Source organism: Phoenix dactylifera, unplaced genomic scaffold, assembly GCF_009389715.1.
Source record: "Phoenix dactylifera cultivar Barhee BC4 unplaced genomic scaffold, palm_55x_up_171113_PBpolish2nd_filt_p 001688F, whole genome shotgun sequence".
Lineage (NCBI taxonomy): Eukaryota > Viridiplantae > Streptophyta > Magnoliopsida > Arecales > Arecaceae > Phoenix > Phoenix dactylifera.
Genome location: NW_024068987.1, coordinates 25,779 through 43,032, shown reverse-complemented (window position 1 = coordinate 43,032; position 17,254 = coordinate 25,779). Strand labels below are relative to the sequence as shown.

At 35.5% G+C, this 17,254-nt stretch overlaps 1 protein-coding gene across 2 annotated transcripts in view; it reads left to right on the top strand.

Annotated features, from left to right (window-relative positions):
* The first annotated feature begins 1,383 nt into the window (after nucleotides 1-1,383).
* Nucleotides 1,384-17,254, top strand: part of LOC120108973 (transcription initiation factor TFIID subunit 2) — a 39,145-nt gene continuing 23,274 nt past the window's right edge. For both annotated transcript variants that reach the window (XR_005510064.1, XM_039122708.1), the window contains exons 1-10: nucleotides 1,384-1,588; nucleotides 4,354-4,720; nucleotides 4,847-4,992; nucleotides 5,109-5,175; nucleotides 7,583-7,782; nucleotides 7,917-8,070; nucleotides 9,861-9,945; nucleotides 10,032-10,123; nucleotides 12,708-12,833; nucleotides 12,915-12,968. Coding sequence is in view for 1 of the 2 variants with exons in the window: in XM_039122708.1 (XP_038978636.1) it covers nucleotides 1,473-1,588; nucleotides 4,354-4,720; nucleotides 4,847-4,992; nucleotides 5,109-5,175; nucleotides 7,583-7,782; nucleotides 7,917-8,070; nucleotides 9,861-9,945; nucleotides 10,032-10,123; nucleotides 12,708-12,833; nucleotides 12,915-12,968 (1,407 nt within the window). In the remaining variant the exon portion in view is untranslated. The remainder of the gene's footprint in view (nucleotides 1,589-4,353; nucleotides 4,721-4,846; nucleotides 4,993-5,108; nucleotides 5,176-7,582; nucleotides 7,783-7,916; nucleotides 8,071-9,860; nucleotides 9,946-10,031; nucleotides 10,124-12,707; nucleotides 12,834-12,914; nucleotides 12,969-17,254) is intronic.

Below are 17,254 nucleotides of genomic sequence, written 5' to 3'. Positions count from 1 at the left end.
GGCGCATCGGCGAATAAGGAGGGCGTCCGAGCTTGGTCGGGCGCGTCGGCGAATATTCGAGGTTGAAGTGGCCTTCGACGGAGTATGAGGCCGAATTGATTCTGGGCCGGATTGAGGACACGTCCGGTCAGCGTTGGTGTCTATTAGGCCGAAATTGGGGGGTGCCTCTTTTTGATGTGAGCTGGACAATCCATTTTGCCCCCCATTAGTAATAAACCTATAAATATAGAGAGATATTCAAAGAAATGCATCTCTGGTAGATATGTATCACTGCACAACCTTTAGCTGATTATGAGCTAAAAGAGTTAAGATAATTGATGATATACAACATTGGAACAACAATTCATTGCCAATATAAATGATATCGCCGGATTAGTAAATTATAGCTCGGGGTTACAAATGGGTTGGGCCGACTTAGGAAACTACATGGCCCCAAACCAATTAGATGGACCTCGTTCAACTTTGACGTCACATGGGTCGGGTCTAAATGAAAAATTGGACTCAAAATTGAAAGTCAGTTTAATCTAGATTTTGTAATTTTTGACTCAACCTTGCCATGCCCATATGCCATTGGGGTTTAATTTGGATCAAGAAAAATTTGCCAGACCTGACTCAAATCCGTTTTAACCCAACCAAAAAATCTAAATCATATAATACCCTTTCTCCTTCTCCTCATATATCTTTTCCAATTTGTCGAGTGAACCCGCATCTATATCAATTCCTTTATATTAATCCCAATAACCCCATCCTCTCCCACTTACTCTCATTTAATTATATTAAAGTATTCGATCTTTATTTTGGTGGATAAATAATGATCCCAATATACCGGCTTTAAACTTTAAGAATGATCAGTATCTTCGATCAAATTAATTTTTTTTATGAATAAAATTTCATATTTAAATTTTATTTAGTTATAAAAGTATAGCTAAATATTTGACTAGAAAAATATATCCGACTTGGCTCTGTACCAGTTCAAACCCGAATATTTTGTATTGGATCTAAAATATTTCTCATGGACGATGACCTTCCGAACTCGGTTAGCTAAGGGCTTAGGTCAGACTCGGCCACGAAATTAGATTGGACCAGGACTAAGGAATGCTCCAGTCCGACTAACTCATTTACAGCACTGGAGCTATTTGATATGTGATGTTGAACATGAGGGAACCCGTAAACCGGGACACGCATCCCGGAGAAAAACGAAAAAGAAAACCAATGACGCCCAAAACTCAACCGGTCTGATCCAAAAGCGGAGATCCAAGCCTCAGCTCACGAACCGGAACAAGCCCGATCGCCCCCTGTATCCATCGGGAGGCCCTCTCCCGATGCGGCTCCGGGGTCGTCTATATAAACCCCCCGACTCGTTCCCACGGATAAAGAAAGAAACCCACCCAGGGGCCCTGCTGCCACTGTGGGTGAAAACCTCGCGCTCTCCGGTGTATACGCCCTCTTCCTCCGTTGGCTTCAGGAAAAAAATGGCGAAGCCTCGGAAACAGAAGAACGAGGAGCAGAAGACCGAGAGCTCGGGAGGGGTCGTCCTCCACCAGAAGCTCTGCCTCTCGATCGACATGGAGGAGCGAAGGATCTGCGGGTAGGGCTACCACTCCACCCTCTCCTCTCTTTCCTTTTCGTCCCTTCTCGCCCTCATAGCGATCGCGGCAGTTCTGGAGGATGGAAATCTTCATCCCTTTCGACCTTTCGTTCCTTAGGGTTTCCGGTGCTGCTTACTCTGGTTGCTAGGTTAGGCTGTGCGAAAAATTGATGTCGAGGGTTCCGTGGTACTTCTCAATTCTCAATTCGGTGCCTGTCGCTGTTAGTGTGTGCTTTTGCTGGTCTATTTTCCCGGTACTTTCTGTTTATTTAGTTCCTTTGAGGCTCCGGCTGAGGTGCGGGCGTTCGAGTGGGAATTAGGTTTCTGGAGTGGTTCTTGAATGCCTTTAATTTGTTCGAGTGACATAATCAAGAGGGTGGCATCAATCTGAATGTATCTATAGAATCTTCAAATTCGTGCATTTGTTAATGTAGTGCATGGCCTTGCTAAAACATCCTGTCTAATCGGCACATTTGCATTATACTGTGTACAAATCTAAATGGATATGTGTGGGTATATGGATATAGCGCTGTAATACACATGAAAGTGGAGTCAAGAAGCTTGCACATAGTATCGAAGTTACCTAAGTGCTCCTTTTTTTGTGACTTTCATTCACTCTAAGGCCGCCTTTGGAAGCAGAATAAAAATTTCAAAATAATTGGGATAAATGGATTAAGTGGAAGGGGAAAAGGGAGGGTTAAATTATTCCACCTTTTCACTGGAGTAAGTTATTCCTGGGTCAAATGGGATAAATGGGTTAGGAGGAGAAAAACTAAAGCATTTATGGCGCACCCCTTTTTTTCTGAGATATTTATTCTTCCCTTCTTATGTGCTCAAATGACTGTTTGGATGAAAAGAGATGGGATAAGTTTACGTTTATTTCTCCTTATTCTACCTCCAAATGCAGCGTAAGGTATGGAGGGATAAATTTGTAATATCTTGGTGCATTAGATTTTTGGAATTACCCTTTTTATGTTAATGCGAAATGGAGTAAAAAAATTGCATATTCTTAATTTTGTTGCAGTGTCCAAACCTATCTGATGCACCCCTTCTATATTATGACCTTGACTATATATGCACGCATGCACGCATGCATGTACGTGGTGTAAAAATCTAATGCAAGAGTTTAATAGAGAAGTCACATATGCATGTTTTATCCTTAAACACACCCTTAAGGGATTATCCTACAACATACAAACGATGGTATGAAAGTTCAGTTTCTGTCAGGTATGTCGATTTTCAATTTCGGAAACTTTGGTGGTTTTGGAGGTTAGGGTCCTAGTTTTGGAATTTTGGTCAAAATATAAAGAAAGGAAATAAAAGCAAAGAAATGCCATCATGTGGCATTTTAGAGTATATTATGTTATATAGGTTCTTCATTTGTGTACTTCCAACAATTTAATGTTGAAGTTATTGTAGCATACATGTGAAATTCATAAAGTATAACGATGCTTTGTATTGTAAACATATACATGTACATGTACTTATTATTTAATATCGGCTGTTTGAAAATTCATTATATTTAGCAACTAAGATGCTTTTTAGGGCCTAGTACATTCGAATTTTTTCCTCATTTTTAAGATTCACAGATATATTGAATTCAGGCTTTGCTTTTTTATATATTTGAGGTTAGGAGCTATTTAATCAAATGCATGTAGTTATGGATATCTTATAAAATGATGCTGTTTTTGTGGAATATATTGTATCGAGTTGTTTACAGCAGTCTTTATAAAGTATTGTAATAGGCGACATTTCAGACGCCTCAGCGTGTCAAGCATTTCGTTTATTACGTATACCTCTTACTAATTAAAGAAAAAGAAATGAAAACCATTGACAAATGGTAATATATAGCCTATTCATTTAAATAAGTAAAGAAATTGACTACAATATGGTAGCAAACAATACAACAAAGCTTTTAAAAAGCATCTATGGCTAGTTTTGGTTAGGCTCGTCCAAGATTAATGAAAACCAGCAAAACTCGACAGTATTGCTGAAAATGACAGAAAAGGTTTCGGTTTAGGTTCGGTCTTGGTGAAAACTGGTCCTTTTTGGCTGAAATGGATTGGTTTCAGCCATGGTTCGCCAGGTTCAGGCCGGTACGGGGCGTACCGTACCGTATCGGTTCGGTACTGGTATCTGGTACGGATGGCATACCAATACTTGGTACGCCAAAAAAACTTCGTACCATACCATACCAATACTGTGCTAGTGTGGCACTGGTACGCGGGACATTACGAACATGTCTACATATTTAACTTTTTTTTGTCATTGCTTTGTTATAGCAAAGGTTTCTAAGCTCATGTAAACTTGCCACATTTATGTACAGCTACTTCTAACTTTTGTATCTCTTTTCTTGATTTTAATAGCAAAGAATTGTATACTCAGATTTATGAGTTTCTGTCTTTTGGATGTCCTTAATCACAATTGTTGGTGAAACAGAGTCTGGAAATCTGAACCCAAATTGTTGGGACAAGGCTAGGTTACTTTGGCCATGGCTATTTAGGGGCATATGTCAGGCATAACGTCACTTCTTGTTTAGGTTGTTAGAAAGACAAGCTTTTCAAGAAACTTTGCAACAGATAACTGGCAATTTGCTCTTTGTATCTGAACGAACTTTTCTTTGTTCTTTTTTGATGGTTGTGTGCCTTTTGGATTTTACTGTCAAGCTCACACTAGTTGTTTGCACACGATCATGTTGGTATAAACCTCTGGATTAGTTGTTTAAAACCTAACATTTTATTTTTTCCCTCTTCGTTCATTTTAAGGTACACTGAGCTGAAATTAGTGGTCCCAGAGAGTGGTTATGTGGCTTTGTATGCTGATAATATGAACATTAAGAGTGTAACTGTAGATGGGGAACTAGCTGAGTTTGAATATTCCCCACATTATCAAATTGTCGAGGATGAGAAGAGATTCTGTTCAGTATCATGCCCCAAGTCAGCTGCTGACATTGCTTGCTCAATATACTCCTCTTCTCTGGATAGAGAAATGGTTCCCAATTTACTCATTACATGCCATAGATCAGCAAAATCGATAAATGAACAACAGGATCAAGAGAATGGGAGGAATCTAGTGCAAAAATCAAGTGGAGAGCAAGTTGCTAATGGTTACAATGGTCATCCAGTGGACAAGGTGAGACAACTAGATACCACACATTTCTCTCATTAAGATTCATACGAAGTCCTTGATTTTATATGTGTTAGTTATGTCAAGAGGTTCATATTATAGTATTCCGATGTTGGTTTATTTTGGCTACAGAATTTGAAATTGGTTCGCATTGACTATTGGGTAAAGAGGGCAGAAACTGGCATCCATTTCATGGATAATTTGCTGCATACTAATAATCAGATCAGGCGTGCACACTGCTGGTTCCCATGTAAGGACAGTATTCTACAACGCTGCTCGTAAGTTAAATTTTCTCTGTCAGTAATTATTTTGTGTTCACTCCTAATCCATTTGCAGTGTTTTTTGATATCGTAGAGTTCTGATATTCATTTTAATAATTCATTTTTTTTGCCAGCTTTGATCTGGAGTTCACAGTTAACTCTAATTTCGTGGCTGTCAGCAATGGGAACCTGCTATATCAGGTATACTTTTTTTTTTTCCATTTGAACTTTGAGTGTATGGATACAATGCAGCAGACAGCGTTGTTTTTTTTGCCATTATTGAAATTGCAGCCAATAATTTTGTACTTCTTTGCTAGCAAGGATTCTGTATACCATATTGGAGGTTTCTAATGCTTTGTTATTATATCCATGAGCTCTAGCATATAGAGCATAGATTTTTTTTGTTGCAATTGTATGTTCTGGGAGGGTTTTGGAGACTCCAATTTTTTTCCATATTTTATTGACAAAAATTCATTGAAAAGGTGATTGATGGTACCCAGGATTCTTGGGACGGCAGCTGGCTCTTTTGTTGCCTTCAAGTTATGTACCCCTACCATGCATAGGATATCATATAGATAAGGATGCTAGAAATCCAAACTTCCCTTTCAAATCTTATCTTTTAGTCAGTAATCTAATGGTATGATGGTTCTGTATGGGAAGGCATGAACATGAACATTCAAAGAATATGGGGCGGTAAAATTAGATTTTCCTGGTCTATTGATCTTTTAAAGTTGAGCATATCACTGTCTCGCAGTTTGTTGAAAGTACAAAACAGAATATGATATATACTTTTGGACTGTAAGGTGTTTGAATCATGGCTCGTAGCTTTTTCTAGAATAAGTTTTAAGTCTAATTGTTAGTTACATCCAGGTCGATTTTAATTATCTTTGAAAGTATATTTTGAAAGAATTGGATGAGGAGATATCACTTGTAAAGTTATTTACATAAATTTCTACAGATCTATTTCTACTGTACATATATATATATATATATATATATATATATATATATATAGTTGAAAATTAATTGATTTGCAAAATATAAATCGCACAATGTCTGGCTTTCCTTTTATTATTCTTTTATCACCACAGGCTTGGGAACTCATGATAAGATCAACTTTCTTCAATAAAATAAAAATCATCAATTCAATTTCTTAAACCCCTATCTGTTAATGAGTCCACCAAAAGCTCACTTTGCTCAGAAAGTTCAAAAGTTTCAGTAGGCTTTCTGTAGGAGTTATCTGTTTTACTTTCTTTACTAATACAACTGCACTTAACTTTAACCATTTACTTTAGATGTTTTTAGAATGTTGTCTTAGTACCAATGCTGAAACAACCTTCTTTTGGCTTTATTTATCTTTTTAGATAAATTCAAAATGAAACATGAACAAGGTTTGCCGTCTCAGTACCGGATTCGGTGCCACACTAGCAATGTATTGATACGATACGGTATGGGATCTTTCGGTGTACCAAGTGTTGGTACGCCATCTGTACCAGATACCAATACCAAATTTGTATGGCATGATATGCCCCGTACCGCTTGATTTGGGCTGGTACAGCAAACCATGCATGAAAACTATTGCCGTATTGGCATTAATTTTGAAGATTCGTTAGTCAGAATTCCATTAGTTAGCTGCTATCAGTACATGGTAGATATATTTCAACATTCATTTTCTTATTTTTATTGCTGATGACAAAAATAACAATTTGTAAATTTCAGCGCAGTTAACAATAAGGATAATATATATGGAATGCTATAGGTGCATATTCCTATCTTGAAGCTCAAACACTGATCGGGAATATCACTGGACCATGAACATGGGTTTCAGACTTTCAGTAGGGTTCCTCCAGAGAAAGATTTTAAAATCTTACCAACTTCAAATGTTTCTTCATTTGAATAGTACTTTTATTCATTTATGATGGTTTTAAAGGGCCTAGGGTATTGTTCACCAAAAAGAAAAGGACTCATGGTATTAACTTTATCACATATTGCAAACTTTTCATTGCTTTTCAAACTGTAGCCATTGCTGTAGTTGGTCGTCTGATTTTGATGACTGAAATTATCTTGTTGTTCTAGCTAGTTAATTAAACTAGTGTATCTTAATACCTTGGATGCCCTGAGCAGTTGTTATCACCTAATCTAAACCCAAGATTCGGCGTACTGGTACCGGTCGGCATACCGGTGGCGGCTCGGACCGGTACGAACCGGTCCTATACCGCTCCTGTACTGGGTGCGTACCGGTCCGAACCGGGCCCGTACCGATCCGAGCCGGTTCCGTACCGGTTCTCCAACAATAAACTACTAGTACGGGATTCCACGCTGATCCGGTATCGGTCCCAGGCCGGACCGGTACGTATCGGCTCGTACCGGCCGGTACGGACCGGTATGGCAGACCATGCCTAATTATATGAAGAACCAATGCATTTATGTGTCCTTGAAAATTCTCGATACTGCTGTCTGGAGAGTTCAACTGGTTAATAGTGAAGATTGGACAGAATGTGCTTTTTTATTCATATGCATGCTGTACTTCTATTTATTTTTCTTTGGATCTTTGAAGATTTTTGTTAAAAATTCTCTTTCTTCTTCAACTGTTAACAACCTCTTGCAGGTTTTAACCAATGATGATCCACCCCGCAAGACATATGTATATAAGCTAAGCACTCCAGTGAGTGCTGGGTGGATATCCTTGGCTGTTGCTCCATTTGAAATTCTTCCAGACATTCATAATGGCATTATCTCGCACATGTGTTTGTCTCCAAATTTTTTGAAGCTTCAGAATACAGTTGGTTTTTTCCATAGTGCATTTAGGTATGCCTTTCAAATTGTCAATATGTTATCAATTGTTATTTTTGCAAATTTTGTAGTTTATTTGGTCTTTTATTGCTAGCCTATTGTTTTGTTTCTTGATATATCTATGCCTAATTTATCTGTTTGTTCTACAGCTATTATGAAGATTACCTTTCCACATCGTTTCCATTTGGTTCTTACAAACAGATCTTCATTCCTCCGGAGATGACAATAACTTCGATGAGTTTGGGAGCCTCCATGTGTATCTTCAGCTCTCATCTATTGTTTGATGATAAGGTTATAGATCAGGTATGCTTTTCCCTTGTATTCACATCATGCGAATCCGATTAGTTTTTTCATATGCACTGTGTTATATTACTTGTGTTCGATCTTTGAATAATTTGGGAGTCTTTTTTCCATTATTACTGTTGTAAATTAATAGTAATCATGCCTTTCTTTTGTACTATTGCTTTGTGAGTGTTCCACAACTCGCCTTCCTCTCTCCCTCTCTCTCTCTCTCTCTCTCTCTCTCTCTCTCTGATTTGAATGCTTTGATGCCAGATTTTTGATAATGTACCTCATTCATTTTGATACCTTTTAAACCCTTTGAGTTTGGTCCCATTTATTTACCCATTCTAACTCTACTTTGAAACCTAGTTCTAGATCCACCTTGTCATCTGTTTTATCGACCAATTTGTTTTTAATATTGATTATTAAAGATCTGATAAGACTTTCTGCATTTTGAAATCAAGTTAGCATCAAACTGCTCTATATTCCCCGCAATGGAGCTTCATACTTTACTGATTATTTTAACAATGTTCTTTTTCTAGTATAGTTTGCCAATTCAGATACGCAATACAGATTTTGGATAGCAGACTCCTTTTCCCTGTTAACCTCCATCAAACTATATTCTGCAACCCACTTCTTGATGATTATGCACCTCTTCCTATCATATATTTCATGTTTTTTCAATCACGTATGTTTTTCTCAAAGCACAAACTCCAATAGTCTTGCAAACCAATACCATTTTTCTTAGATGCTTTGTGGGTGAACATGCATCCTAGATTATGTGAAATAACTTTGTCCTCATTTCGGCAGCCAATCCACTTGTCAAGGCTAGCAAGGAAAAGCATGTATTGATTTCAAAAAAAGCCAAGAAATCTTATATTCTCTCAGTGCAGTACAAGTAGAATATTGAAGATATGGGAATTTCTTTTCATAAGTATATTTAGTTTTTGTATTGCAGATAAAGCTTCCTTGCATTGCTGATAACTCTCTTGAATTGGAGTTGGTGTGGCATGACCCGAAATTTGGACATGCTAACCTCGAGGCATTACCATCATAATTGATCCACATATCATTTAACATCCTCAAAATAAAATAGTATAACTCAACTCAACTCAACTAATCCTTAATCCCTAACTAGTTGTAGTTGGCTACATGAATCCTTTTTCTCCATTCCGCTTTGTTTAGTGCCGTACTTTCCTAAAGATATTGTAGTACCAAGTCCTTCCTTACTACTTCACTCCACATAATTTTTGGTTTACCTCTACCTCTCTTTCTTTCTACATGTATCAAAATATATTATAAACCAAAATATGATGGGTTAATGCCTAATCAATATGTATTATAAACTGTAGCTTGTGTAAATAGACGTTTGCTTACAAACTGGAACATATCTACCTATACACAATACTATACCTCCAATGATATCAGTCCTCTAAGCATTGGTGCAAATTCATTGTCATGGTGATTTTGGACACCAAGAGCTTCATATATGCAAGATATATTAATTACATGAAAATTATTTCCTTTGATTATCTTTGCATATTTTTTAGCATATATACTGTCAATATTGTTTATCATTCTACATGGTGCATGCAATTCAGTTGGTCATTTTGGATCTAATTGAGACTAGCATGATGCAAAAAACTTAATTCTTTGCTTATATGTACTGATGGTGTGACAACTTCAGTATACATTGTCAAACCATCGATTTCATAATCGATTTCATACTCTTGATTTTATGTTTATATAAGTTTTTAATGCCTCTTGTGACATGTTCTCATGCAACTGCATTTCTCAAATATACCAACTAGACAATTGGCACTAGAATCAAACTTGCTTATGCCCTTGCAAGACAATGGTTTGGAGTATACATTACCGCAGAGGAGCCGAATGATGGTAAGTTTTACAGGAGGGTTTGAATTTACATTTCTGCAGTTTGAAGTATAAAAAATTGAGAAAATGTAGTTATGCGTTGTTTGCAGAATGGTTATTAGATGGCTTAGCTGGTTTTCTTACTGATACCTTTATTAAGCGGTTTCTTGGAAACAATGAGGCACGCTACCAGCGTTACAAGGTAATTGCATTGTTCTTCCATAATTTTTTTCCCACTTTTTTTTTTATATAAACTGTATGATCCATTTTATGGATGTTTTACCTGAGTATTATGATTCATCAATTTAATCAGAATGTGCTATGACTAATTCTACAACAATTTTTGATGTTGATGAAATTTAGTAGGATATTTAGTTGGAGAATCAATGTGATTTAACATAAATGTAAAGTTTTATCCACATTTTATTACACAAACTTCCAAATAAGGTTCGTCGTACTGGTGTGTACTGCTTGTACTAGGTGTATTGTACTATACTGGTACTGAACTGCCACTCGATATAGGGGGTGGACGTCTTGGCACGTCGAGTTGACACCTGTAATGAGCGTATCGAGTATCGACTGTATACCAACATCTTACGGGTATGGTGTCCGGTACCAAGATGGTGAACTTTGCCTTCGGATCTAACATGAATCGTTTAAAGTGTACAAGTTTACTGGCAAGAATCAATAATATGCAAAGAGAAATTGGAGTTGAATGTATCTAGATGGATTTTGTAATTATTTTTCTATATCAGCATTACGTAAGTATGCATCTTTAGTTATTGAAAGTTGTAACTGCAATGATTGGAAAATTACATAACAGTTTTTCTCTTAGGAAATAAATGAAGTTTTTTTTTGTTTTAATCTCAAACTAAGCTTATTGACATAATCTATTATCTCTTGAATAATGAAGTAATTTCAGTCAATCACTTAATCTCAGTCAATATAATTCTATTCAATTTCTTTTTTTTTTTGTGAACATAAGAAGTCAAAGGTAAAAAGACTTGGCTTGGCTATGCTGGATGATTCTTGGATTCGGCTGCTTCAGCAATTTTGCTAGTGTTATGAAATTATAGAAAACAAAACCAAATGATTAGGTCAATAAAATCTATATCAGACATCATTACAGAGTATTTTTTGGTAATTCTGGTTTAGAAAACCATGTTTCCTGTCATTGTAGTAATATATCAGTCTGTTATTTGATAACAATATAAAACATGAGAATGTAGATGTCTATAGAAGTATGAGCCTGTGAGATATGAGCTATAAATCATGTTTATAGAAGACAAATAAAAGGCTTTAGAAATATTTTACATGAAAAATTGCAAGATTTAATTCTGAACGATCTCTTAAAACCCCATATTAACTGAAAATTTGAAAAAAAATCCTCTATCTTCTTGTAACCCAAATGGTTTCACTTATTGAAAACCTGTAAAATCTGTGTTTAGTCTTTAAATATAAATATATATATATATATATATATACACTAATTTGAAAGATGTGGAGATGACCAAAAGATGGCACCAATTTACCAAGTATATAATGTATACTAAATATGGCAACTTTTGATGTGACCTATGAAAATTTGAATTAATCCAAATGATGGATCAGTTCAACAAAAACTAGAATGTCTTGGATATAGCTGATCATGGGCCTGGCTTGGGTACAGAAAATATCAAATTTTACATAGGCCCGTCCTGAAGTCCGATTAAAAATGAATAGAGTTTAGGCCCGAGGTCCGGCCCATGATCATCTCTAGTCTTGGACGAACTATTTGATTGGCCTAAAATTTAAATGAGGGACAAGTACATATATTGTTGATTGCTATGTATTATCAATTAAATAATTAACTTGTTCGGTTGCTTTTGGCTCCACATAAGACTGTGTTACTACTTACTAAGAAGATTGGTCTATCTTGCTCGTGGCAAAAAGAATCATTTTTGCCCTCTGATGATCTTTTGTCATTTACCAATAATTTCTACCTTTGCTTTGGATCTCTCTCTCTCTCTCTCTCTCTCTTGTGGGGGGAGAGAGAGTGGGGGGGGGGGGGGGCGGTTGTGTGTGGAAGGCAATATACTTCGTCTCACTTCAGCACATAGTTGGGTTTTGAGCAAGTGCAATAGCTCCTACTATGGTAGCGCGATTAAGAGCACTGATTACTCAAATAATTAAAGTTGAAGAGAATTCACTTTTACTTTCTTAAGTTTTATTAACAGGCTGTAGAGTGTAAACTTTACCCTATCCAGAGAGAGATATTTTATGAACATGCCTTTTAAGTATGTTATGTGTAATTTTGATGTACGTGTGTACATTGTAAGATGATCAATCAATGTTAAAATTGTTGAGGTTTAGAATTTGTCAGTATATAAATTGGTTACTTTTCCTGATTACCAGTTATGGAACAAAATACTATACTCTTTCTTGTTTCTTTTCATACACATACATGTATACATTATATCAATAATGCATACATACATGTAATATATAAATGTGTACATGTATATGGGAGTATGTAATGTATTCATAAACATGCGTATACAATTTACCTCTTAGCCATATGTTTCAGTGTAATTTGCAAGTAACATTGTAGAATTTATTTTATTTTATTTTATTTTTCCAAATTTCAGATTGTAACATATACATGCATCAAATGAATCTTGCACATGCTCTTTTCTTTTCTTTTCTTGTTCTTTTTTTAGGTATTACCATCAACTATTCAAATGCTCAATATAAAATTTGTATCAGTTATCCGTTATTAATTTTATTGATAACTTCTTTTGACATAGGCCAATTGTGCTGTTTGCAAAGTTGATGTTACTAGTGCAACTGCCTTAAGCTCTCCTGCTGCTTCAAGTGATCTCTATGGAACTCAAACCATTGGTTTGTACGGAAAGATCCGTACTTGGAAAGCTGTAAGTTGACAGTACATTAGGCTGTTCAATGTACTATATTTGAAGTTTAGTCATGCCTCTATTTGCGGTTTCTTATTGCAGACGGCGGTTCTTCAAATGTTAGAGAAGCAAATGGGTCCAGACTCTTTTCGTAAGGTGGGGTTCTATGATCCAATCTTGTCGTATTTTGCTTCTATTGTTCAATGATATTCCAATTTCATGCATGGTGCACTATGTCGAGGCTCGCTAATCTTTGTTTTCTTTGCTAATGTTGCATAGAAACAGTTTTCCTACTTAGTTTCAGGTAGGTACTATATCTTTTGCTTGTTTCTGCTAAGCTTCCAGTAAACTCACTATAACAGAAAAGGTCCGTAGTAGCGGTCAAAACCTGGCAAAAAATATAGCAAATCATTGGTAAAACCTATACCAATAGTTGGTAAACTGTGGCAATAGGTGGCGTTGCTAGAAGTTATTGTCGCAGTTTAGGTAACTATTGGTATGAGCAACTTTGTGACAACGGTCTTAAGTCATTCTATAGCGATGGTTTGTACCATTGATATAATTAGGTAATGGAGAAGAAATATTTTTGGGAAAAATTCTTATATATACACCTATTAGAAGGTATCGAGCCTTGTATACTTGTTCAAAACTTGTTCACAGCATAAAATATGCTCATTTCAAATATATTACTGCATTTCATATTTTAATAATTAATTATTTTCATTAAAAAATCAATCCTCTTCTTTTTGACAAAAAAAAGAATAACTTCATTTTATTCTTTATAATATTTTGAAAATCTCTTCATTTAAAATATTTAAATTGTTAATAGTTTCACTATATTTCTATAATCATATTTTTCCCTAAAGTCCTTTAAAAGTAGATAATTCATGATTCTTTTTTGTCGTGCTATAATTGAAATCTGGCATACTTTAATACTTTATAAGTTTATATTATGTATTTCATTTAAGTAGTTTTAATTTTTTATATATTTTTAATACAAATCAGGTTGGATTAGTGAACCAAATCTTTGGTTAAATCGATCTCCATGTAAGTTTTTTTTAATAATCTCATTTTAGGCTATTACTTAGTTACGGTGCATTGCTTGCAATATTGATAGTGGCTTCCATACTGAAAATTATTTTTCTCTAATTGTCAAAATGACTTGAGTCATGTAACTTGTTCATTATAGATTGGGTCAAATCAAGTTGAAAATAACATATTTAACCTATCAAAAAATTCTAGGTAAAAACATGATACATAATCATTTTCATTAAATTTATGCCCCCTCTTTATCAATAAATTATTTGTAATACACCTCTAATTAATTAATAATCACTAATGTGCATAAAATTATTACAACATATATTAAAATTCCCAAGCCAAACCCGATTGGCACTACTGCAAGTATTTACCTAACTTGACTGGTCATGTAACCTGTCTAGAGCCAAATGAAGTTGAAAATAGCATATTTAACCCATTCGAAAATGTTAAGTACAAATAGAACATATAATAGTCTATATATGTAGTTGCAATCTTATTACTCCTAACATTTATTAGATATATGTAATTTCTATTTCTAAAAAAATTCAAATGCATAGTTAGTGATGTAATATTATTGTCATAAAAAATACAATCAATTTGCAACGATACTAACTTGTCTCAAAAATAAACTATAAATAATTAGCAATGAAAACTACTAGTTATACAATGATGTATAGGTGGCAAAATTTATTTCATCAACAAATAGTCAGTATTATGCAACAAAACTATAAATATTGCCAAATAAGTTCTATTTATTCAGAAATTATTGTCCTTACAAGGTACCGCCCTAACACAAAAATTTAGCAACATCCATAAATAACCTTTACAATGTTATAGACCTTTTGCGATAATTTTTAAAACTGTTACTATAGAATGTAATTTCTTGTAGTGGTTATAAAGTACCATTGCTATTTAATAACTTTTAGTAACACTCTTTCATCAACATTTCTTAAAACCATTACTAGTTAGCACTTATAAAATTGTGTCGCTATAGACTTGGTTTGTTTTAGTGATTTGAGCCTTTTTGGGGTTAGCGATTCTTTGCACGAGTTTAGGAATCGTTTATTAATGCAATTGATGCACATAACTTGATCTTGTAAAACTTCATACTTATAATTATATGCTAAATTACCTAGATATAATATATGCCATGCAGTCTTTTTGGTATGATATATGTATAATTGGTCTTTTTTTTGCAGATTAGATACACAACAGACTGGGCCTAAATTTGGTTCAAGTCTCTAAAAGAACTAGATCTGTATTTGACCCACTGAAACCTGCCATACCTGGTTAATTTTTGCACGATTAGACCAACTTGGTGGGGTTTGGTGACCTGGGATCAGCCTTTTTCTTAAAAGTTACCTTATAGAATAAGTCACCAGTTTTCGCATGACCCATCTTGGAACTACTGCGAACGGCTGAAATCTCTTAAATGCTGAGACAGTTGCCAACATATATTTGGTATCATAACAAAATGTATAGTTGTTTTCCACATATCTATATCTATATATTTTATTTTAATTTTATCATTTAATGTGCTCTTGGCCCAACTGCTTGACCCAACAGCTGGACTGGTGACTCTGCCCCCTGACTAGTTTAATATCTGGTTCAGTTTTTAGTTTTTTTTTTTTTGGATGTATGTGTGCTTGATATATATATTTATATGTATATGTAGAAAATCCACTAGACTTCCTATTCTCTAATCAGCATACTTAATTTTATTGGACCCCTTACTGTAATGTACTCCTCCATCTCTGCTAATCTTTTGTGAACATAAGATTTTCTCTAATATACACACATATGCATGCATGCATGTACATGTGTGTACACACATACGTACATATGTAGAAAATCCACTGAGATTTCTTATTCTCGACATCAGTACACTTAATTTTTTTTGGACCCCTTCCTCCAATGGACTCATCCCTCTCCACCAACCAATCATGAACATTAGATTTAATCTTCCAGAACTTTCAGGATTCTTTTTAGGGTTATGAATTCCTCTTGGCTTCCATGCACATTCCAATCGCTGCGTGTGATGGGATCCTTAAGAGCACGGAAACATTCCAGTTATGTTTGGGCTCGCCCGAGCCCACTTATGTCCACTTGGACTGCAGGGGACTCCCACAACAAAACTATGTTATGACATCCACCGTGATCTCATCTTGATGAAGCAATGCGAGGCTGTTAGTGTCTCTCTCTCTCAAACTCTACGCATACAGAATTTGTCTACTTCTTCTATTTTGAAGTAATGTACTTAGAATTTTCATGTCCCCATCCTGCTAGCAACACAAAATAATGGAAAAACATGGTCCTTCTTTCTCTCCCATTATCTTCTATTAACTAATATAATGTTCTTTGCACCCTGTTATTCCTGGTGAGGTATCCTTATGGTGTGCTGTTTTTATTATTTTGCTGTTTCTGTAAGAGTAAAGATTTCTTATTATTGATTATGCTGAAATGATTTAAAATTCTAACCATAATTCTGGTGCTAATCAGAAAGTACAATTTGTAAATATTTAAATTTTGGTCTCTAATTGTTGCATATATGAGTATTTTTGGTATGCAGCGTATGGAGCCATGGACTATATCTTAAGATTGAAACTGTAAATCAAGAAATTGAAATTGTTAGTTTGATAGTTTTTAAGACATTATTAGGAATGTTAATATTGGTTAGGCAAAACTATGAAATTATTAAATGATGATAACCAAGTTGAAAACAGTCAAACGGAAACTCTGCTTCTTATGATTAGACACACACACATATATTCATTTTACATTACTATTCTAGCAGGATTCAAGTTCCAATCCTGTTCTCATCACTGGGTTTGAATCAAGGGCATCAGTAGGGTGAGATCAAGCAAAGTTGTGTCATGTTTAAGCATGGTCAAACCTGATTTGGTTTCTCCTCTTTGTTTTAATTGGTATTGATGCTAAGCTTGGATTGACCATCTTTATCATGGTGGGCATCATTTGGGATTGCTATAAAGGTTATCATTCTACTTAGGTGATATAGTTCTTTTTCTTTTGGCACCCTTGATTTCTCTATCTTGAAGTAGGTGTAGAGAGAGAGAAGCTCTAGGGACAACCAGTTCCACTTGGTCCCTGGCCTCCATGGCCAGGGTGCAATTGTGCAATTGTATTAAACTCTCCTTTCAGAGGTGCCATGTTTTTAGCCTCTAGGCCATGCATAGCGAGGTTAAGTAGTTAGCCATTGTCCTTGTGCTCCTATCTACATCATCGGCCTTCTTCAACTCCAACAATTTGTTGATCTATACAGTTGTCCCTTGTTGATTTCTGTTTAAGACCCTTCAAGCCCCAGAGTAGAAGGCGAAGTGGCTCTATGGAGCTATGCTTGAGGAAATGCTTGTGGCATGACTTGATTGGATTGTATGTGAGCC